This window comes from Mytilus trossulus, chromosome 13 (genome assembly GCF_036588685.1).
Source record: "Mytilus trossulus isolate FHL-02 chromosome 13, PNRI_Mtr1.1.1.hap1, whole genome shotgun sequence".
Taxonomy (NCBI): Eukaryota; Metazoa; Mollusca; class Bivalvia; order Mytilida; family Mytilidae; genus Mytilus; species Mytilus trossulus.
In genome coordinates, this window is record NC_086385.1 from 47,206,056 (window position 1) to 47,230,732 (window position 24,677).

The 24,677-nt window shown below is 33.4% G+C and overlaps 2 protein-coding genes across 2 annotated transcripts; one reads left to right on the plus strand and one right to left on the minus strand.

Moving 5' to 3' along the window:
• Positions 1-215: 215 nt before the first annotated feature.
• LOC134694428 (uncharacterized) lies at positions 216-17,110 on the plus strand. Its single transcript, XM_063555437.1, has 10 exons — positions 216-1,272; positions 1,967-2,082; positions 8,172-8,236; positions 11,337-11,512; positions 12,043-12,208; positions 13,404-13,619; positions 14,220-14,454; positions 15,073-15,192; positions 16,374-16,417; positions 16,853-17,110. The coding sequence occupies exons 1-10, from the start codon at positions 216-218 to the stop codon at positions 16,860-16,862; spliced, it is 2,205 nt and encodes a 734-aa protein (XP_063411507.1). The 3' UTR covers positions 16,863-17,110.
• A 3,091-nt stretch (positions 17,111-20,201) lies between these two features.
• On the minus strand, positions 20,202-21,389 carry LOC134694662 (diaminopimelate epimerase-like). The gene has a single exon (XM_063555705.1). It carries the CDS (start codon positions 21,181-21,183, stop codon positions 20,338-20,340), a length of 846 nt encoding a protein of 281 aa, XP_063411775.1. The 5' UTR covers positions 21,184-21,389; the 3' UTR covers positions 20,202-20,337.
• Positions 21,390-24,677: the final 3,288 nt, after the last annotated feature.

Below are 24,677 nucleotides of genomic sequence, written 5' to 3' on the forward strand. Positions count from 1 at the left end.
ATCACGGACAAAATGTTTATTATGATTTTTCTGTTTCAGCTTTTCATTGTAATTGTTCGAAATTTTTCACAACATCAGCAGTATCAGTAAGTCAGTCACCAACACCTTCGCCATCACTTTCAACATATACTACGGAAACATCAACAAAATTGGCAACGACAACATCAAACAATACAGCATTACCAGTAAATGCGACAACGACATCTTTAAAAACTATGCCACCACCAGTTTCTGAGAAAAAAACAATAACTACGACAAAACAATCATATACGGTAAAACCAGTAACTATCACACAATCAGGAACTACGGCACTACCAACATCTACCGCACTACCAACATCTACGGCACTACCAACATCTACGGCACTACCAACAACTCCGGCAAAACAAGTAAATACGGTAACACCAACAACTCCGGCAAAACAAGTAAATACGGTAACACCTATAACTACGGCAAAACAAGTAAATACGGTAACACCAACAACTCCGGCAAAACAAGTAAATACGGTAACACCTATAACTACGGCAAAACAAGTAAATACGGTAACACCTATAACTACGGCAAAACAAGTAAATACGGTAAAACAAGTAACTACGGCAAAACCAGCATCAACGGCAAAACCAACATCAACGGCACTACCAACAACTCCGGCAAAACAAGTAAATACGGTAACACCAGTAACTACAGCAAAACAAGTAAATACGGTAACACCAGTAACTACGGCAAAACAAGTAAATACGGTAAAACCAGTCACTACGGCAAAATCAGCATCAACGGCAAAACCAGCATCAACGGCAAAACCAACATCTACGGCACTACCAACAACTCCGGTAAAACAAGTAAATACGGTAACACCAGTAACTACGGCAAAACAAGTAAATACGGTAACACCAGTAACTACGGCAAAACAAGTAAATACGGTAAAACCAGTAACTATGGCAATATCAGCATCTACGGCAAAACCAGCATCTACGGCACAACCAGGAAATACGGCACTACCAACAACTCCGGTAAAACAAGGAACTACAGTAAAACAAGCAACTATCACACCAAAAAAACACAAACGGAGCCGTCGAGATGTCATGAATATTGAGGTTGAAAACATTCAATCTGAAGATATAAGTGATGTGTACGACGATACCCTTCAATTTGATATAAAATGTATGAACTATTGTAATGTAACAGTGACTGAAACAACACCTATACCACCCTTAACTACAACAACAGAAAGGTCAACGACTAGTACACCAAGGCATCGATCAATTGATTTAAGTAAGTAATTACATACTATTTCAAAAGATCATACCATCAATTATCAGATATCATATTTTAAGAAGTTTATATTTTATGCAGAACATCATTTGATCGCAATCGGGGAAGTTCTTCGACGATGCGAATTAGACATTTGTTCTTCCCTCATTATAAAAATTGTCATCTTGAAACTGTAAATGTATATATAATTTAGCTCTTTAGCATCGATTAAATAGCATTAAAATGACTAATATCAATTACTTTATTGCAGGCCTAGGATTTCAGATCTAAAGAACATCAATTTCGAAATCGATAACTTTTCACCAAGATTTTTGCATTACACTTTTGATAAACATTTCGTTTTGCAACTTATCTATACAATGTCAGAAAAAAATTGTTTTCTTATAAAACATAATTAAATAAAATGTTAGAAGTGAAGATTTGTATGTACATTGTACTTTCCGATTTTTCCCGTAATGTTTCGAAGTGAGCCTTATACAATAAAGCTGTATTGGATGTATATAAAGGATATATTCGATCAAAAAGCTTGAATGCCTAAAATATTTTTTATATCCAGAAACAGAACTTATGCTGTACTGTTTCACCATGAATCTGTACCTTGTTTGTGTATCTCCTCTAATTTGGCAATCGAAATGGTTATTTTTGGTTCAAAGTCTGATTACTTTAAAAATATGGAACACCTTGCATTTTTCAGGCGGAAAATCAGTGGTGCTTCAATTAGTCATTGTTGTTAATGACACTTTTACGTCAGATATGAGAAACGAAAGTTCTACAGTATACACCAATTTGGCCAAACAGTACAAAGAATCGGTAAGCTGGTATACATAAAATAAATTGGCAATATGAATTAGAAAAGATAGTACTAATTGGGGACTCTTCATAAGTTGGGGCTACAACGAATAAGCAAGGTTTCAATAAAAAGATGTCCAAAGATTGGAAATAAGATTTAATGAAAACATAACAATTTGATCTTTTGTCGTAAAAAAAAGACTAACCAGAGATATGGAGTAGATATACATGTAAACGATAAATTAACGTTAACAACATTATAGAATGAAAATTAAACATAAATGCATATATAATATATATTCAACATAAACAGACAGAAGTTTTAGGTAAAGGCGCGATATTTTACAAAGAAGAGGAAATAAATTTTGATACTATAAATATTTATACAAAAAGCCAAGGAAATACGGTTATTGCACTATTGAGGATTGTCGTACATGATTATATTACACGCAAATTAGAGGGACAGTGTTCCTCATTGGTTATGCAATAACAATTATGTGATTTGATACCAACCATTTCAGAACGTTGACAATGTTTTGTTTATTTCATGCAGCTCCGGAACCTGCAATAGAGAAATAAAGTCCATTTCAATATCTTGGTAACCTTTGCATTCTCTTGATGCCAAATATGTTACTCGCATAGTCTTTATTGCATACAAAACCTCAAACTGGAAGTAATTAGACGCTTTATCGACCAAGACGTGCAATGCTTTTAACCTCTTTGTAATTTCTCTCCGTTTTAGTCAATCTTTTTAGAAGAAGACTAGTGTAAAATAGATATCGGCAAATATTGCATTTTTATTATACAAATAAAAATAAATCAATTATTTTCCGAAGTCACAATATAATAGAAGTATGCATTTAAGCAAACTGACATCAGCTGTACGAAATTAAAGAGCATTAAAAAACGAAAATTCCAAAATTAAACGATTGAATCACTGTGAAAAGGTTTATCAATGCCGTTTGCATGCATATTAGTAGGGACTTTTCTGTTTTTTAATTTCCCCTGGAGTTCGGAATGTTTAGTTCTTTTACTTTTTACTTTTATTATTGTTTTTTTTTTCTTCAGCATTACCTATAAACCGCTTGTTTGTACAGATATAAACGTATACTGTAATAATCTCCATAACAATACTTAAATCCAAATTATGTTCTACCTCGCTATGCTCGTCCGAACATAAATTATTTCTCATTCTATATAAAGAAACAACAAAGACTAATATGGCAGGAGGTACACACCAAACAGTTTTAATATAACATTTTCAAAATACAAGTATCCCGTGCAATCAAATATAAATGTCCATACATCATGCGTCATTATATTATCTATATATGAAGTCATCTCAACCGTGATCATACTAATATCTACAAAAAGAAAATACAAAGAATTAGGATTTATACAAAGCATAATATTACAATCTAAATGTTATAAAGTTGTCGAACACGTTTGGTGTGTGAAATCTCGATGAAATGAAAAGGGCGCGTAAAACAGTATATAAAGTCCGAAAACCGAATTACTCAGTATTCCGCGACAGAAATAGAAAGAAATCTCAAAACGAAAAGAAATATAATTATGTTCTACCTCGCTATGCTCGTCCGAACATAAATTATTTCTCATTCTATATAAAGAAACAACAAAGACTAATATGGCAGGAGGTACACACCAAACAGTTCGACAAAACAAAGGAAATATGTGTAGATTAGTATAAATAAAGTACAAAAATGACAATTTACAAATTCAAATTATTGGTAACAGATAACCTGTTATATAAATTTTCTTTTATGTAACCGTCTTTTGAAAGATCTGACTTCCATCGACCGTGTGCTTTTAATAATCTTTCTGGTATTCTATTATGAGCTGCCTGTGTCACACCTCCACTTCTCAAACTATGAAGGCCAAATTTACTTTTATCAAAACCTGCTTGACGCAAAGCATCTAAAAGTAGCTCTCTTGCTCTAGTGTATGATATAGGTTTGTTAATTTTGCATAACGCGTAACTGTTTTTGCTTTTTAAGAATGTAATTGCTCTAAATACATATTCGCTGGAAATCACAGAAATATTTGTTAATTTTAAATATCTCTCTAACGTTGTCACTGGACACAAGTCCGTGTTAGTTCTAGCAATACAAATAGTGTTACCCTGTCTATACACATCAGTTTTACTACTTTCTATCATAATTTCAAGATGAGATTTCTGAAAAGTTAAATTTGATGCTTTAATATTTGCAAGTTCGCTGAAACGCATAAAACCGGCGTCAAACAACATATTCTTAAATTCTTAATGTTATTCAAATCTTCATAATTATCGAAAACTTTTCGTAAAATTTCAGCTGTAATTGGTTCTTTTTTATTAACGGGCTTTGATAAAATTCTGGTTCCTCCTTCTAAAATCAACTGCAAAAATGCTTCAGAAAACACTGAATTGTACAAGTTAAGCTCATGTTCCCATTTAATTGCGTAATAAGCATTTTGTAAAACTGAAGAAGATACTTCCAACTGAATTAAATATGATAAATAGAGTGCAATGTTAGAAACTGACGATGGTAACGCACATAAGTCATAATTTGTACACCAAATGTTAAATTTTTTAAAAGCGTAATCATAAACTTTTAAAGTGTTTTTACTTTTGCTGGACATAACAATACGGGGTAGTTTATCAGCGAGGTTGCGTAAACAGGGATTTTCAAAAGAATTCAGATCCTTCCAGTGAGAAAAATTAAACCGAACCTGAAAGGAAAAGAAAGCAATTAAAAAAAAAAGACTTATATTACGCCAAGTATCGTATCTTGTAAGGGTCTCCGTCACGGAATTGACAAATTTCATCACAGTAGAGATAGTCCCATCACGGGAAATAAACGAAATCCCATCACGGGAACATAAACAAAATCCCATCACGGGAACTTCAACAAAATCCCATCACAGGAAATAATAAATTCAGTTATAAACACCCATAACAGGTTAAGAATATCAATACCCATCACGGGTTATTACAATGACTGAAATAACTCCCATCACGGGAAAATTAATACTAGTTTATAATTGCCGTCAGCTTCTGAAATCTAACCTCAAGACGAGAATATTTAATGATAATTTCTCAGCAACGAAAATACTGTTGACATCAGAGCCTTTATGAAAAAACTTCTTGGGTTTTGCGTACTCGATTACATCTTTCACGAAGTATTTAAATTTTTGATCATTAAATGACCACAATAAAGGCCAAAAAGGTGACGATGTCCATTTCGGTATGACTAAAGTGCCTTGACCTTTACAGGTAAACAGGTGTGAAATTGACCTACTTATTAATTTTACAGGTGGTACAATCCAACAGATAAATTCTGACCAATTTTGTGCGAAAGCGTCTACTCCACTGGTCCCGGGGCACCAATAAGGAGAATAGAATTTTTCCAACTTTCGGTTATTGCTGTCTGCAAATAGATCACACGTGTATGGGCCCCACGCTTTATTAAAATAATTAAAATATAAATCGGATACAAACCAATCATCGAAGTCAAAAATTTTACTGTAAGTGTCAGCAATTTGATTTTGATTTCTAGGTATCCATTCTACTTCTAGAGAAATGCTGAATTTTAAACAAAAATTAAAAATTTCAATTGCAATATCTTGTAATTCAGAGTTCATGCTTCCTGCCTTTATAATTCTTCCTACGTTCTGATTATCAGTGTAAAGTTTAACTAAACGATTGCTGAAACATTGAACCAAAGAAGATAAAGTAATAAAGACGGCCTTTAATTCTCTATAAGTCGAACTTTTAGATGCTTCTATATTAGACCACATCTTGTGAACTACTTGATGAACTGTCTCTACTATAAAACCAGCACATGCATAACTGCTAGCGTCTGTATACACTATTCTGTCGGGTAGGTATGTTTGTTGGAATATATTTTTTCTAGGTAAATTATGACAATTATTCAACCAAAAAATTATTTCCTGCTGTGCTTTATATGTTAAAATTATTCTTTCTTCCCAAAAACGAGAAGTAGCAACTAACATCATCATATTTCTACTCATGATCCTACAAATGTTACCTAAACTAGGCATGAAAGAAATAATTTTCCCTGTAATTCTGGCTAACTGTCTTGCTGACAGCGAATTACAGGAAAGCTTATTTATGTCTTTTTTAAAACGAACAATTTTATCTATAGGAAGATCCAAAGTTGAATTGTGCAAATCCCATTCAAAACCCAGCCAAGTTAATTTTTGAGTAGGCTCCCAAACGCTTTTTTCTTGGTTAACGAAAAAACCTGCGGATTTAAGATCTAACTGCATGATATTAGATAAAACTTTACAAGATTGTGCATTAGACTCTACTCCCCAACCATCGTCAAGGTATAATATAACTCTAAGACCCTGCGAACGCCAATGCTTGACGACAGGACGTAAAACTTTTGAAAACACATGTGCTGCTGTAGATAACCCAAATGGGAGAGCTGAAAATTTAAAGTATTTAGTTGTGTTCTGAAATTTCCAGGAAAATCCCAAATATGTCTGATGGTCTTTGTGAACACTCACGTGATGATACCCGCTAGTTAAATCAAATTTAAGCATGTATCCGTCTTTAATTGTGTATTGTAAAGCCTCCGCTACACCCTCAAACTTAAATTTCCTTTTTTCTATAAATAGATTGACGTGCCTTAAATCTAAGATCAACCTTTCTTTACCTGAGGCGTGAACTGATACGGTTAGTGGATTGATAACAAAAGGAATGTGATCTTTGCATTCAATAGCTGCCCCCGTTTCTAAAAGCTTATTAATAGCGCGCTCCACGAATACTGAATGCTTAAAAGCAGAAGTATTATTGTTCAATCTAACTGATGAAGGGTTTTTATAAAAAGGTATTAAATAACCGCTAGAAATTACGTTGAGAACAAAATTGTTTGCTTTTAAGATATCTTTCCAAAATGAAAAGTTTTCGTTAAGACTACCAACATGAAATGAGGTTTTTTCTTTAAGTGAATTTTCATATTCATAATCTTGCTCGTGTAAATTATAAAACTGGTACTTAACTGTTTCACTGCTGCTGCTTCTCTGGGGGGTATCTGCCTGCTTTTCTGGGACATTGGTAGGCCCAATTACCTTCCTCATTGCAGTAGAAACAGCGTGTTGCTCCTTTCTTTCCACCAAAGTACTCGCTAGATAAGTAGATACCTTTGCCACCGGCCGTACTCCTGCTCCTAGATGATTCTTCTGAATATGTTGAGCTAGGGCGACGAAAAAGGTCAGACGTAGCCTTTTCTTCGACTGGGTTCTTGTAATAAGGGTTTGGTCGGTCGGTTTTTGCGTACTTGTCCTTCCTCTTCAAATTCGCTCTGTATTCTGCCTGCTTTAGCCTAGTAGCCTCTTCTGTACTTTCGGTTAACGGGTCGTCCATGAACTCTTCAACTACGTCCCAACCATATTTGTCGGCAATGCGGAGTAGCTTGTTCCTTTCCTTTAAAGCTGCTTCTGCTTGCTCCAAGGCTTTAACTGCTGCACCGACGGAACCACGCTCTAGAAGATCTGTCGCTCTGCTAAGCTCGTTTATACGAGCAGTATTGAACTCGTGCTGCCTTCCATTGCCCTCGAATTTAAACTTTGGAGCGATTGATGGTAAACGAGAACTCTTTTCCAGGGAACTATTGCCAATCTTTAAGTCAATTTGTGCGAAAAGTTCTTTCTTGTGTCTAACTAAAGCGGTATCTTATTGACGGGAAAACAAAGAAAGGGCGTCTTCAGGTGAAAATCCTACATGATTACCTGGGTCTGTTTGATTTGGCGGTTCACTATCTCGGTTAGTAACATCGCGTGGGTCTTCCTCGTCACTCATGTTGAACTAAAGTTGTCGAACACGTTTGGTGTGTGAAATCTCGATGAAATGAAAAGGGCGCGTAAAACAGTATATAAAGTCCGAAAACCGAATTACTCAGTATTCCGCGACAGAAATAGAAAGAAATCTCAAAACGAAAAGAAATATAATTAAGTACAGCGTATATGCTATACATTCAATTTTTGACAAATCAATTATATAAGTGTAATCGTTCTTAGTTTGAATGAACACGATAATTGTACAAATGTGGAATACAAATTTTAATTACACTATTTTTTTTATCTAGCTAACAGAATTCTATAGCAGTCTTCTTCCAGCAAAACATAATAAAATTGTTATCCATGGATTTTCGTAAGTATTCTTAAAGGCAACGATATCATTACTTGCCATTACAGACTACTACAAATACATACTGATCACTATAGACAATAACTAAAACATGTTAAAGTAAGTTAATATTTTGGCCACGAGCATCACTGAAGAGACATGTATTGTCGAAATGCGCATCTGGTGCAAGAAAATTGGTACCGTTAATTTTATTATACAAGGGTTGATGTCGGAAACGAGAAAATATCTACGCTTATATAGAGCCTGTGAATTACAAATATTATAAAATATTCAGTAGTAAACAGGTAAGGCAATACAAAATGAATAGATTCAGTTTAACACTTTGCAATGTTTTGCATTGATATTTGCCGAATGTATTTTAAACAAAATCTGAATTAAATTACTTTTAAAATAATTGCACTTTGTGTTTTTATAATGTATTCACATTGCACGCAACATAGTGGAATATATTTTCAAAGACACAAACAATTTGCGAGTAAAAATTGCATGCTATTAGTGCATTTTTTTATAAAAGTTTTCTTACACAAAAGAACTTTCAATTGAACAGTGTGTTATATTTTGGTAAGTTTCGAATGTAAACTGTAAATGATTTTGTGTTTTAATTTTAGGTTTCCATATAGGTAATCTTGAAATACAGTAGCTTTAAAAGAGTGTCGTCTAGACTGTAAATTAGTGTGCATGATTCATTATAGTATAATAGTAGATATGAAAAAAGTTCAAATATCTTGGATACTAAAACAAAATGTTAATTTTTTGTGACAATTCTCCACTTCAGTATATAGCCATAAAAATGAAAAGAACGTCGTGTCATTCATTTGGTTGATGTTTATTGATAAAAAATAGTTATCTATTGTTGGCTAGATGTATAGGTGGAGGGTTGAGATCTCATAAACATGTTTAACCCCGCCGCATTTTTGCGCCTGTCCCAAGTCAGGAGTCTCTGGTCTTTGTTTGTCTTGTATTATCTTAATTTCAGTTTCTTGTTTACAATTTAGAAATTAGTATGGCGTTCATTATCACTGAACTAGTATATATTTGTTTAGGTGCCAGCTGAAGGACGCCTCCGGGTGCGGAAATTTCCCGTTACATTGAAGACCTGTTGGTGACCTTCTACTAGCATTATAATTTGATACACAGGACGCGCGTTTCGTCTTCACCTGATGAGTAATTAACCTGGTCCTCAGATTTGATTTAAATGCTTAAGTTTAAGAGATATATAAGTAAAAAAAAAATTCATCCCATATTCTATTTTTAGTCATGTGGGCCATAATGGTTAATGGCGGGTTCATCGGATACATTTTAAAACTTTATATAAAGGATGATTTAGGTCAAGTTTGGTTCAATGTGGCCCAGTAGTTTCAGAGGAGAACATGTTTGTACAGATTACAAACAGATCACAAACATTTTCAAATAATTGACTTTAATGGGCGACAACTCCTTATGTGGTCAATTGACAAATTTGTAGAAATTACTTTGCTGAACAATTTTGCTGTAATGTTCATCTCATTCATGGATAATATTCAAGATCATAATCAAAAACTCCAAAATTACCTAAAATTATCAATTCAGGTTTAGCACCCCAATCGAAGCGTCTGAACATTTCAGAGCAGGTATATCTTAACCTAAAGAACATGTTTTACCTCATGTCAGATTTGGTCTAAATGGTTTATTGTCAGAGATGTTAGCCCAAAACTGAATTAAACACCCATTTTGATAATAATCTATGGCGGTCATCTTGGTAGATTGACAGGGTCATTAGATACATGTTTTAAACAAACAGAGGCGGATTTGGTGGGGGCAGGTTCCTCCCCTTTTGGGGAAAAAATTGGTTGCCTATATATGGAATCACTGAAGTGTGACCTCCTCTTAGGCAGTCATTGGGCCCCCCACTTATGAAAATTTCTAGATCCGCCAGTGACTTAAGACCCTAAGAATGATTAAGGCCCAGTTTGGTTGTATTTTGCCTAGTGGTTTCAGTCAGAGGAAAAGATTTTTGTAAACATTAACAAACGACGATGAACGACGGACTGATGACATGATAAAAACTTACCTGGCGCGTTTGGTCCGGGTGAGCAAAAAAGTAGATGTAGAAAATTCCATCCAGTCATGTAAGCAATCCGTCCAAACAAACAAACAAAAAATAATTGATGCATGTGGACATCAAGGACTTGGTGGATTCTTAAAATCATGTAGTTATCATAGATAGAAATTGTTAGAAGTTGTAAGATTATTTGTTTTGATGTTTTTATTGTGGTTTTGCTAGTTACTATAGTTTCATTTTATTAGAACTTAGTCATTGTAGGTATTTGATTCTTCTATATATTTTCCTATATTGCATGAGAAAATATCACAAACATATATACGAATACAAAATAAAAGCATATGACTTTTGATTTTAACTTCATATTTCACATTTGTATGTCATCTTATAAATGTGATTCGTGTCATTTGCAAATTCTTTGAACATTTAATTTCTTGCGTAACTTCCTCGCTTTCATGGTTTATTTTACTTAAAATATATCGTTTTATTTTCTACCTCAGCTTTTACTCTGCATATTAATAATACTTTTATAGCATACTTTTGTTTCAAAATTAAAAAAAATCTTCAATTTATGTTAAAAGAATATTTAATCAGTTATATGCAAGACAAAAACCGCATCATGTAACTTACTTATCTACTCTGCTTATTGTTATTGATCATCAGAATCTGGTAAATTCTGATATATACATGTACTAAACTACCAACTGACATCGATGTTGTTTATATCTTGAAGCTGCAAGAACTTCAACATTATTGAGATTCTCTTTAAAAATTATAATTAAGAGATAACTGTTTTGTTTTATAAGCTCCGACAGCATCAATTGGTGATTTGACGGTCGAAAATTAAGTTTACTGGCGACGCACTAGAAGAGTCAGTAAACGGGTATTTCTGACCATATTATCGCCAATAGATGCCGTCAGAGCTTCTACAACAGTACTGTTTTCAATTCTTTTTAAACTGACAAAAACATCTAAATGATCGTCTTAAACAATGTTGCATTGGAACTATACTGAAATCCATATTAATGATTATTCAGCGCTAATATTACTATAACATTTTAGCAATGGTAGCATTGAATGCAATTACACACTTGAAATGGATGCTCCAATCAACGAATCAGATGCAAATTCAACTTTACAAATACTGCGTAATGTGAATTGGAAAAATACAACGTTAACAAATATTACACTTGATGTAGATAAAACAGCTACAGAACAAGCAGATCGTCTAACAAAAGGTAATTATGTTTTTAAGGCACACGCTTTGTTAACCTTATCAATCTGAAGCCGATATTCAAGAAAGTAAAGCTGAGTAAATGTTTTCCAATATATAGGTTGATGGTCTAACATATAGCATAATAAACTGGGATTCAGTATGAATTTCAAAATTATGCTAACATTTGAACAAAAGTCAAATTGAGTCAGGGGTATATATAGGAGATTTTAAGATTGATAAGAATTAATAATAATCATTGTAATAAATTGTTTGTAATTATACTGCTCTCTTATGGCGTCCTTGATTGACAATAAAAAATGTTGTATTGTATTGATATCCTTCCACTTACACATTATATTTGTAGAAAAAAACATAGGCCATGTCAATTATTGCATGAATAACAACAGGAACAAATTCCTGATAGTAAACGCAAGCTCTGGAATATTGTATCAACTGGGAGATAAATAACAAACACTTTTTTTAAAAGCGATTTATATATCAAAATGATTAGATATTCAAAGGGATGCATTGCCTTAAATTTATTCTTTTTAGACTTAGTCTTCCTACCTGCTAATGTGTGTGTTAACAATGAAGTTCTGGAATGGGATAACAATGGGAATCCGATATGTAAATACAAATGTGATACACCAGAATACAAGGGCAAATGTGGAGACCATGGAGAGTGCTCCTTTACATATGGAGGCGCATTCAGATGCATGTAAGTAATTTTGATATTAATTGAACAATAACTATTGCGGAATTCCGGATTTCAGATATTGAAAATGTGTTAAGGTTCATCATAACAAATGGACAAAAATGGCCGTATTTTTAACTTAAAAATTACTCTGTGTGCAGACTAACATGTGCAGTTTGGAAAGTTTTAAGGCCTAGCATCCACTAGACATACAAAATATATTTAATAAAAATAGACTTGGTTTTAAGAAACAGCGCTTATTTGCTATCTGTAAGATTTTGTTGTGAATGTTCTGATTTAAAATACAGAAGCAATTCATTAAATCATAAATAATGGTCGATGCCTACTTTCTATTTCATCAAATCCTCAATTCAGCTGTGTTCTGTGAGATTAATAAAATTGAGAAAGGAAATTAGGAATGTGTCAAAGCGACAATAACCCAATCAAATATCAGACAACAGCCGAAGGCCACCAATGGGTTTAATGTAGCGAGAAACTCCCGCACTCGGGATAAGTTCTGTTGATAACATTAAAAGAGGGAAATAACAAAAAGTCAAATGTAAGAAGTAAGGAATCAAAAAGAAAAATAATAATAAAAAAAAACACTTTTCAAATAAATAAACTTGTGTTTACCCCTACAGATATATAGGACATTTTGTAGTAAAGATAAGCTCATTCAAAAGTTATACCAAAATATAGTGACTTGCATGACAAAAACAGTAATAATAATTTTAAAATACATATTCGTAAATTCGATGTTTTATATCATATCGCCAAAATGCCAAAATAAATAATTGGAAAGATTTTTTTTGGCGTAGTCACAAAAGTGGGTTCGAATTTTGCAAAATATTTTTTCTATTTATATATTTAACTTTATACTTGTTCTCGATTGTCTGTTCGTGTTCCCAATCATCATATGTTGTCATTTATCGTCTCTATTTGTCCTCAACTATGTCTTGTCATCAATCTATGTCATCGTCCTCATAGTCCTATCTTGTTCGTAATCGTTTGTCCGTGTCCTCAATCCTCTTATCTTGTCCTATCGCATCATCTCTTCTTGTCCTCAACTTTTTTTTTCTTGTCCTTCACGTCTTATCGTTGTTTCTTGACTTCAACCGTTTCTTAACTCGTCGCTGTATCTTGTTAACAATCGTCGTATGTGGTCTTCCATCGTATATGTGTACGACATAAACATTTTTTTTTTATATTTTCCAAATAGATGTAAAGATGGCTACAGTGGAAACAAATGCGAAATTCCAAAACCAACTACAACCACAGCTAAACCCATTAAACCTGATGCTATAGCCTTGTCGAAGATAGACATTATAGGCATTGCAGGCGGCATTGGTGGAGGTTTGGTTTTAATCTTACTGGTAGCTTTATGTTGTGTATACACGAAATTGAACAAGGCAAAGAAACGAGACAGGTTCTATGGGTAAACAAATTAAAGAAATGTTATATTAGCATTTTGCATTAATGAATAATAATAAGTGAAGTTTTTTTTAGTTTCTCCTTATTTAATAAGTTATCAAAGGTACCAGGATTATAATTTAATACGCCAGACGAGCGTTTCGTCTACATAAGACTCATCAGTGATGCTCAGATCAAAATACTTATAAAGCCAAACAAGTACCAAGTTGTAGAGCATTGAGGACCCAAAATTTCAAAATTCTGTTTAAACGATACCGATTATGGAATAATTATTTAACCAAATTATTGTAATGAAATTAAAATAATGATGTTTTCAGTCTTAAAGAGTTTTATTCAGTATATAGTTCTAAAACACTGTTACAAGCCAGTAATATGACAGCTGACTTCTTGTCGTTTTGTTTGTTGTTACTGAAGTCGATCATTTGGTAACATCCTTGGTTTTTTTAAACTTCCACTTTTTGACTTTGTTAGGAGTTCGTTAATTTTTATGATTGTAATGCTTACATAGAACTAAATACCAAACCCAATGTCATTGTTTTGTCTGTCTAAATGAAGATTTTGCGTTTTTAATGAGCATATTAACATGTATACTTATCTTGTATAGTTATATGGACAATGATAAAGAGTTCCTTCATGACGAAAACTCGAGGATAGAAAATGTACCGGACCTTAAGAATGAATATACCAATCTAGGGTACCAGAGAGAACAGGATGAACTGCAGATGCAACGGTTCGAACCCGAGGGTAAAAATGTAGATTATGAACCAGGTCAACCACAAGGAGCATACGAACGGGATGACAAGGCATACAGGAAGGTTGAGGAACCAGAAGGAGGAAATGTAAGTTTGGCGTTAATTTTATGAAGGTTGGAGTGTTAGCTATACTGCGCTGTACAAATCTGATAATAATTGTCAATTTTATTATGTTACAAATTAATTAATAAAAAGTTTGAATATAAAAATATATAGATATTCAACTAATGTTGTGACTGAACAATGGTTAAATTCGGCTTGCGTTCTTGTTGGGTATGTCGGGCGACGTTTCGATTTGTTTTACAAAGCGCATTCGACCGTTAAAAATGTCAAAATCAAATCGATTAAATCAGAAACATATATACGTTAGTTAGCTATACTGTTCCAATGTTAAACTCTATATAGTTTGTTTGAAAGAAACCTAGTGACTTGAAGTAATTTTTAAACGGGAAGGTTTTGTTATAGTGCAGTCGCATTGACTTATGCTCCCCTCTCCTTTTTATTTTTTTATAACAATAGACTTAACGCTCATATCATTGGTCACCATTCATTTCTTTAACTTTACCATGAAATATTGTATGTAAGACATGAAATATAGTCTACAATGGTTCGAAGTTAAAACAAAAAGTAGTCTAATGCTACGAATACAATGTTCATAGAAAACATCTTGTCTGAAATATTAAAAAGAGCTCTTGCTTATTTTAGGTTTTGATATATCAACCGAAACATTTAAACGGGCCTATGGAAAGACAGAGTGGTGCCTCGAAGTTTGATGAAGTCGAAGAAAGATCAAACCCATACCGTATGATGGACACAGACACAACAGTATGTTACAATTGTTATTCAAATTGACGATGAAATATATTTGTCTCAAAAATTATGCTGCCGAGTGTCTGTTTAAGCAAATTAAACGCAAGGTCGAGAGCATGTAAATGAACGTTGAATGCCGTACCTTGACCTATAATTGTTTACTTTCAAAAATTGTTATTTTGATGGAAAGTTGTCTCTAATGCACTACTACCACATCTTGCTATACGTATGAACTTATTTTTTTAACAAGCAGACATTTTAACGTACTTAACGAAGTTAAAGAATAAAAAACAACCCTTTATTCATTGCATGCCTCTGGATTGCTATTCTTGATTTACCTTCATCAGTAACGCCCAAAGCTGAATATTTAAAAGCCAACTGAAGGATGTTTAAAACCGAAACAGTTTTAAAGCTATATTACCAAAATGACATAAGGTATGAAAGCCAAATCCAGTTTTTGTCAACATTGCATGACGAAGTTAAAACTGTAGTTTCTTTATATTTTCTAAAATTTCTAAATGGATAATTTAAGAAACGTTTGTTATTAGTACCGAAGCTTTAAGACGGTAAAAGTACGTAGGGAGACATGTTACCCTACCCGATAACATTTGATTAACATAACATAATCGCACTCCGGTTGCTCTTGCACGTGAATGCCACGTGGTTCGCAGAGATGCAGTAAATATACCGTTCCAGGTCTTTGGTTTGACCCAGCCGATGATCGTACACACAGAGAACCAATTAAAATATTACCGAACCATAGTCGAGCTGCAGTAGTTGTAAAACAGTGCTAAAAATTGAAACACTTTGTTATGCCCTATCTGTTATTTTGGTACGCCCGTCCGTCTGTCCTGCTTCAGGTAAAAATGTTTGGTCAGTGCAGTTTTTGATGAAGTTCAACGAGTGACGTAGTACACACGTTCCCTATATGATGTGATCTTTCTAATGTTAATGCCAAATTAGAGTTTGATCCGAATTGCACGGTCCGCTGAACATAGAAAATGACAGTGCGAGTAGGGCATCCGTGTACTATGGACCCATTCTTGTATTTCCAAGGCGATTAATAACTGGCATATAGTCTTCATAAAACAATTTCTACGAAATATGTATAAATTTGGCAGTCATATAATAAGATTTCGACTTTTATAAAGTGTAGCATACTATACTCAATATTTTCTCTTCTTTGTTATTTTCAGTACAAAATAAGAAGACCAACAGTCAACAGTGATAAAAATGTCCCGTAAGTGTCATTAAAGCTATCTTTTAAACAGACAGATACGCTCTTATATGTCTTATTTTCTATTTGATCTAACTCGGCTCAGCTCAGCTAACACAAAATTTGCACATAAAAAATTCGGCCATGTTTAAAAAAAAACCAACAACATAAACAGACAACCAAATGCCGAGGTCGATGTTAATACAAAAACAAGTTATTTGCTGACTATATCTTTGATATTTCAGTTTATCGTGTATCTTTTGTTATTTGCCACTCTTGTACCTTTAAAATTACAAATAATAATCACTCATACAATCTCCTTGATAAGACTAAAGTTCACATTACGTTTTGATAAGTATATTTCTTGGACAAAGTTGTATTGTATGTTTTGTCCTACCATTTCTAATGTTCTGGTGTCGAAGACATTTTATTCATTCAACTACAATTTGTATTTTACAGGTATAACTAAATAATGCCAGAAATGGGACGACACAAAATCTGAGAATGAATACCTCATTGTAGAAACGACTTGCAAAGTTCTCGTCGTGTTTTTGTACAGCCATATGTATGCATCCATTTTAACGCGCAATTGTAGTAACCTTTCATTTGATGATATGGACAATATTAAAATGTACATTTATTCATAATTGTATCAAAGAAAAGATCATGCTGTATTATTGTTGACTAATATTTGATTCATTAAATCATCATCATTTTTATTATATTTTCTTCCTTCTTCTTTGATATTGGATACTACTGATTTAATATTAGGTGCCACAAACGATATGATTATATAATTAGTTATCAAAGGTACCAGGATTATAATTTAGTACGCCAGATGCGCGTTCGTCTACACAAGACTCATCAGTGACGCTCATATCAAAATAGTTACAAAACCAAACAAGTACAAATATGAAGAGCATTGAGGATCCAAAATTCAAAAATGTTGTGCCAAATACGGCTAAGGTAATATATGCCTGGGATAAGAAAATCCTTAGTATATCATAAAATTCAAAGTTTTGTAAACAGGAAATATATAAAAATGACCACATAATTGATATGCATGTCAACACCGAAGTGCTGACTACTGGTCTGGTGATACCCTCGGGGACGAAGCGTCCACCGAGTGGCATCGACCCAGCGGTGTAAATAGTTATCAAAGGTACCAGGATTATAATAAGATAAAATCGTTATAGTCAACAACATGCCATCATAACTGCAACACATCCATACATGGAGGTTTATAGCGGTATACCAAATGCATATCTAAAGTGTTCAGGAGATTCATGAGATTCAGCAAAAATCAGAACTTGCAGTTTAGAGTTTCTGTGAAATATCAAACTAATGGCGTAGTTAAAGTAAATTAAGATCATATCAATCCAAAGTATTTGTACATAATTGTAGACCTGGTACCTGTAGTGACTTATTACAACCACAAGGCCGATGCAACTGATGACAGACGTTACGTTCCAGATGGTATCACCTGCCCAGTAGTAAAGACTGTTGGGTCTTTTTTTTTTTGACACCATATATCAATGATATGTTCATATTTTGTTGATGTGCTCTTCATAAAAGAGATGCAAAAGATACCAAAAGAGACATTCAAAATCATAAGTCTAAAAAAAAAACTGAAAACGCCATGGCAGAGAAAATTCGAAAGACAAACAACCGTATTCAAAACACAATATTGAGCAATAAGAACCCTATCAAAAACCGGGGTTGATCTCCGGTGCTCCAGAAGTGTAAGCAAATCCGGCTTAAAAAGTCATGTAACATCCGTCGTGTTACTCATTTAAGTACAAACCATGTTACAAGTCTAATTCGAAAGATCACATTAGGGGAACACAGATGTACAGTGTATTATGTTCAATTGTTCTAAGGTTATCTAACCTCTTATAGAATGCCTTAGTTTTATATTATCCAAACTCATAATGTTCGATGTTTAAGGCTCTTCGACATCTTTTTTCACTTATCATCCTTACTGCTGTGATTTGAGTGCCATTGCGTGGTCTTTTGTAAACGAAATGCAAGTTTAGCGTACATAGTTGTTCATCTTGGAGGCCTATTATATGTTGTAAAATATTATTTTGAATTCAAATTACGTCCATGCGTGTAGATAAGATAGTTGACTGCCTTATCCTTTACACAAGCATTATTTTCAAACGTATAACCGATCGACAGATAAGGTTCGTTTTTATTTAATAAAAGTCGGTATCGGATTATGGTAGGCACACATTGGTTAGTAAAAAATCTGAAGGCCGTACGGTGACCTACAGTTGTTAATTTCTGTGTAGTTTTGGTCTTTTGTCTAATTGGCAATCATACCATATCTTCTTTTTTATAAAACATCTCAAACTGATATTATCAACGAGCTTGATTTTTAGTCAATGTTTAAGTCAGTACTGGTATGTTTTTCAAACCACTCCTTTGGGAACCACCTATGATTTTTTATTCGAAGACTTTATTTGTATGAGGCAGATATTACACAGTGTTTTCTTTATATGAAAAATAAACCAATGCTAGCAATAACATCATTCTTGTCAAGTTTCGTTTTTAAGACTATGCCAACTCATGGGAAAATTTTAAGTCTAGTTGATACCATCATTCCAAATTAGAATAAGGTATACCACATGTTAAGTTATGTTTACTTTATGTCATGACTTTCGCTTAAACATTGACAATAAGAATCGTTTGAATACTAAACTGTATTACAAATTTGACTTGACTATTCCAATTATGATTTTTACGTTTGATGTAGCAACATTCCATCAGCAGGAAACAAAATTTTGCCTGTTTGTCAGCTAATGACTACCAACCTAGTTCAATTATCAACGGAGTTTATCAGATATCAACAACAAGATGCGTATCACTACTAAACCCGTTCCTGCTTACACTTACAGAACACCTGAGATCATCAACGTTTTTTGTTGGTGTATAAGTATTTATATGTGCTGAGTGCTTATGGACGGTATTAAATAACTTGATAAGATTTATAATATGATGGATCAATTGGTATATTCTTACTGTGTCTTTTTAAATCATAATGACTTTAACACATATGTATGTTATGGAAGAGTATAATATTGGGCCATTTTTTTTTGTGCCTTTCGCGATTTAATTAATGTGTATAACTATTGTGCATATGTGAAATGAGGAACCATATATATATCTATACTATGTTTTTTTCTTGTGAAAGCCCCTACCTTTTCATATATTTGTATTAACGACATGTATATGAAAATAGAATCGTATCAAATAAACTTGCTGTCGTAACAGGTAAGATAAAAAGATAACCCGAGTGATAAATTATCAAAATGACCTTATTCAAACGTGTTTGAAGAAGATACCGAGTTCAACTTGAGTTTTACAAAGATCTAATTTTTAAACATTTATTAGATTTTCAAGTAGAACCAACTTGCTGTAAACTTGGCTATAAAGTGGTTGACAGTCTTAAAAAGATTCCTGTATATGGTTGGCCATGAATATTTAAAAATACATTAAATAATTCAAATTTCATAATCTATTTCATCCATTCTCGCTTCATGCATTTTACATGATTTAACATAAAATATGTCGTATAGCATTTCAGTAGTCGTCCAATCCCATTATCATTCATCATACCAGATCGAGATCGTCCCTCTCCTTGTATTAACAATGTGAATGGAATAGAACTTTGCATAGAAACGGGTTTATGGGCTTTGCTATTTGTTGAAGGCCAAATAGAGACATATAGTTGTGAAATTCTGTGTCATTTGGTCTCTTGGGGATAGTTGCCTCATTGGCTTTCGAACCACATATTTTTTATATTATCAAAGTATCGGAGTAAATTGTATCTTTTTAGTTTTGAGTTGTTCTGTTATTGGGTTAGGATATATGCCTGAGGTATCATTTTTTTCATATGCATCAATCATTGAGAATAAGGGCGTCTAAAATTATACACTTTCCTATTCTGTATTGAAATAATAAATCCCATTAAACACATGACATGCACTTCCAATTAATTCAATGTTGGTGAACGAATTTTCGGTAATGTCAAAAACCACAATTAATTTCCCTCCTGCCATATGAATATCACATGATGTTTTTAGTTTCTTGTACGTGTCCTTACCTCCATCTTGTAAATTGCGAAACTTCGTAACCAAGGCAGAAGCAACTGCTCCAGTACCACAAGCCTCGGTTTCACCATCAACACCCCTCTCATACGTCCTAACGAAAATATTTCCGTCAGATTTCTTTTCAACAAAATTAACATTTGAACCATTCGTATCAGCATATTTTCCGTAACGAAGCTTTTTTCCTTCATTGATGACGTCATAATTGTTTAAATCATTAACATATCGCACGTGATGAGGCGATCCAGTATTAACAAAAAAGTTTTGGTCATCTATTGTTTCGATATCATGGAAGTATCTATTGCCAAAGCTTACTGCATAGGTATCATTGTCCTGAATGTATCTTGCAATATGTAAACCATCACATGCAACGAAATCACAGACGGTATCGAACAATCCTAATTTCCGGGCAAAAGCTACACCACAACGACTGCCATTACCGCAAAGAGAACCAGGGTTTCCATCAGCATTGTAATAATCAATAACAAAGGAGTGGTCGACACTTTTCTTAAGAATAACTAGGCCATCAGCACCAATTCCGTACTTCCGATTACACATTAAATGTCGTATCTCTCTAGAAAGCTGTAGTTCTTCCTGTGTATCGTCCAATACTATGAAGTCGTTCCCGTGTCCATGGTATTTAGAAAACGAAATTTTGTTTGGATGTGTAGACGTCATCTTTTTCTACAAAATGGTAAACGCTACTTTAGTGATCACCTATACGATCTTTGATGCGTTGACCGATATTAATGACAACAAATGGCTTGAAATGACGTTTTTATTTTTTACAAGCTTGAAAGTGGGTGGTGAAGTATATTATTTACATAGTTTATCAAACTCGTACATGATACATCTATTCAAATACAATACTATTTACTTATGTAATCAAAGTCACGTTCTACATTGGTAAGTTTCACAAAATATGCAACGATTAATTGAACGTTCACTGTATTGTCGAACATTATCGAAAGTTATCTGCTGGTGGACTGTTAGTCCCCGAGGGTATTACCAGCCCAGTTGCCAGTACTTCGGTACTGGCATGAAATGTTTTTTGTGGTATCAAAATTAACTGTTACAAAATGTTATAAATTATTATAAATTAAGGAATGTATCTCCATCATGCAAAGCTCTGATTCCTTTCACTGATTTGGATATACATTTTGGACCTTTTGAATTATAGCTCTTCATCTTTTATATAAGCTTTGGATTTCAAATATTTTGGCCAGGAGCATCCCTGAGGAGACATGTATTGTCGAAATGGGCACTGGTGCAGGAAAATTGGTACTTGTTAATGTTATTATCATATCATGTTATGGATATACAAATAGTGGACAAATTGTGCATATATTAATATATGTTTATATCAATTTATGATGCTTCTGTATAATGGCAGGGGTTTGTGATAAAGCAACTGAAAAAAGGACTATGAACGTATATATTGAAATGTAAACTTCAAGTCTAGACCGCCATCAAATTGTTATTTCTATGTATTGCATTAAACTATTTTTGTCACACACCAGACACAAATGCATACCAACACCATAAGAAACAACAATGATACATGACGGTCGTAGAGTATAGATTATGGGTACTTACGTTGTTTCGTGTTATAATATTCTTTTAGGTGTCTTTATGAATACTTCTTTTACTGTTAAGTCTATTTTTTTGTGATATCAATTTGTCGTGTCTCTGTATTTATACATCCCTTCATTGTGTTATTGTTCTATGATAATTTTTATATTCTTCTATTTTCTACGTGTGTGATTGCCTTCATGCCATTTTGTGTTTCTTTGATATATAGGAAGTGGCTCGGTACTTATACATCCCGTCATTGTGCTATTTTAAATTGTTGTATTCCTGTCTTTCATTTTTGCTAATGTGCTTTGTTTCTATATCCTTTGGTGTTTCTTTATTACATATTTGTTTGTTTTTATAATGATTAAGAATATAACAAAATTTTGACTGTTGTACCCCTCTTTGACATTTCTACCTATGAGATACACATGAAAAAAAAGTATTGCAACACCTTGATTTTTTAAAACTTGAAAAATTTTATATTGGATGACATATGATAAAATATATGTAAAATAATATTGACACATAGTTTATAATTACATTGGCATTTTAAAGAACAAAAAATGTTTGAAAAAAAAACGATTTATCTAATCATAATTTTAAAAACAAAATGAAGTGTTTTTGTACAAAATACAGCATTTTACAACTTTTACTGTAGTCGAACTTTACAATGTCAGACATTTGAAAATTTTTCTTAAGATGATTGTTTACATCATGGTTGATCATTATACGCCAAAGAATTAGTACTTTATGCGCATCCTCCATTCAAACGGTTAACCGCCACTTAACGTCTTCTGATTCCTGCAATAAATCGACTCATTTGTTGCTAAGGTAGCAACAACCATTTCATGAAGGGCATTGTTTATTTCATCACGTGTTTAGCCTGAAATGTTCTTTCGCGCACATTACGCCAAAAAGTGTCCCATATATGCTCGATATGGTTCAAATCCGGGCTACGATCGGGCCAAGGAAAATAAACCGAATTCCATTGGAGATCCTCCACGATGCTAATTTCTAACTTTGGCGAGCTCTGCACTACATTGCATACAGACAACTGTGTGTCTGTTCGTAAGAAAAAGTCCCTGAAATAGTCTTATCAGACGATATCGAGTAGCGATGAGTCGATCTCAAACATTTTTTGTTAAAAGGGTCCTCTCTTTTTAGGATTGTATTGTATTCAATGTGTTTCTTTCTGTCCAAGCTTCATTATGCCTGATTTTCCCTAGCAGATGGCATAGTAGGTCTTTTTGATCGCGGATAGTTTTTAACATCGTTTATTGCCTGATTTGTATTCTCAAAACGACTAATATTGAAATGGTGATGACAAACAATACGTGCAGTTGTCACAGCGACATTCCTGCTTCTCTCATGCTGATAATCTGCCAATTTGCTGCGGTTAAGAGTTGTGGAGGACACATTACAAGGTGTCAATCACATAACTTTATAAACTTGGTTATTTAGAGTGTTGAAAACAATGAGGATAAAAACACCTGCTTTGCTGTTTACGATACAGTGGCTGCATGTGCAGATAAGAATTTATCGAGTCGATGAACATTGATCAAACTCAGGTGATATTTAAATAATGTTTAACTAGTTCTATTTTAACAATTTATATCACAAAAAAATAAAGAGTGTTTTTTTAATTTCAATTTCAATTTGGTGTTGCAATACTTTTTTCCATGTGTATATATAAAAAAGAAAGATGTGGTACGTATGATTGTCAATGAGACAACTCTTCACAAGAGACCAAATGACACAGACATTAACAACAATAGGTCATCGTACGGCCTTCATTAATGAGCAACGCCAATACCGCATAATTAGCTATAAATGGCCCCGAATGTAAAACACGTCAAACGAGAAAACTAACGGCCTAATTTGTGTACAAAAAATATACAAAAAATATACGAAAAACTAATACTAGTATGTAACACACGCCAAACACTGAATTACAGGTTTCTGACTTTGTAAAGTTTGTTTTGCTCACACATCGTTGTCAATATAATTTTTGGAATTTGATGAGATTGTCATACAAGTGAGAGGTTAAGCTAGCTATAAAAAAAAACAGGTTCGATCCACCATAGTCTACATAAGAAAATGCCTGTACCAAGACAGAAATATGACAGTTGTTTTCTATTCGTTTAATTTGTTTGTCCTTTTGATTTTGCCATTGGATTAGGGAATTTCTGTTTAAAAAATTTCTCAAAGTTCAGTATTTTTGTGATTAAACTGTTTTATGTGTGAAGATACTGAATTAAAAACACTACTTGTAACTAAGATTGATTTTAATAAAAGCAGAAGAATGATTAGTCCTCAAGACAGCAATATACTTCAACACAATTTATCAAACATGTACTCCAGTCAATGTTATTACAAAAGCTTACTCATTATAAATAGTCCGTGGTACACTGTGATGAGTGAAAACATAAGGGTTTCCTATGAGTCAATATTTTTTTCACCACCTCTTTCGCAAAAACAATTTTTGTCGCCATTTTCCTTCTTTTTCTTTTTTCTTGCCAACTTAGATGAAACTGTATTGAAAGTATTGTCAAATCTTAAATATAAAGGCTTTATAATAACCCATATCCAGAATTATT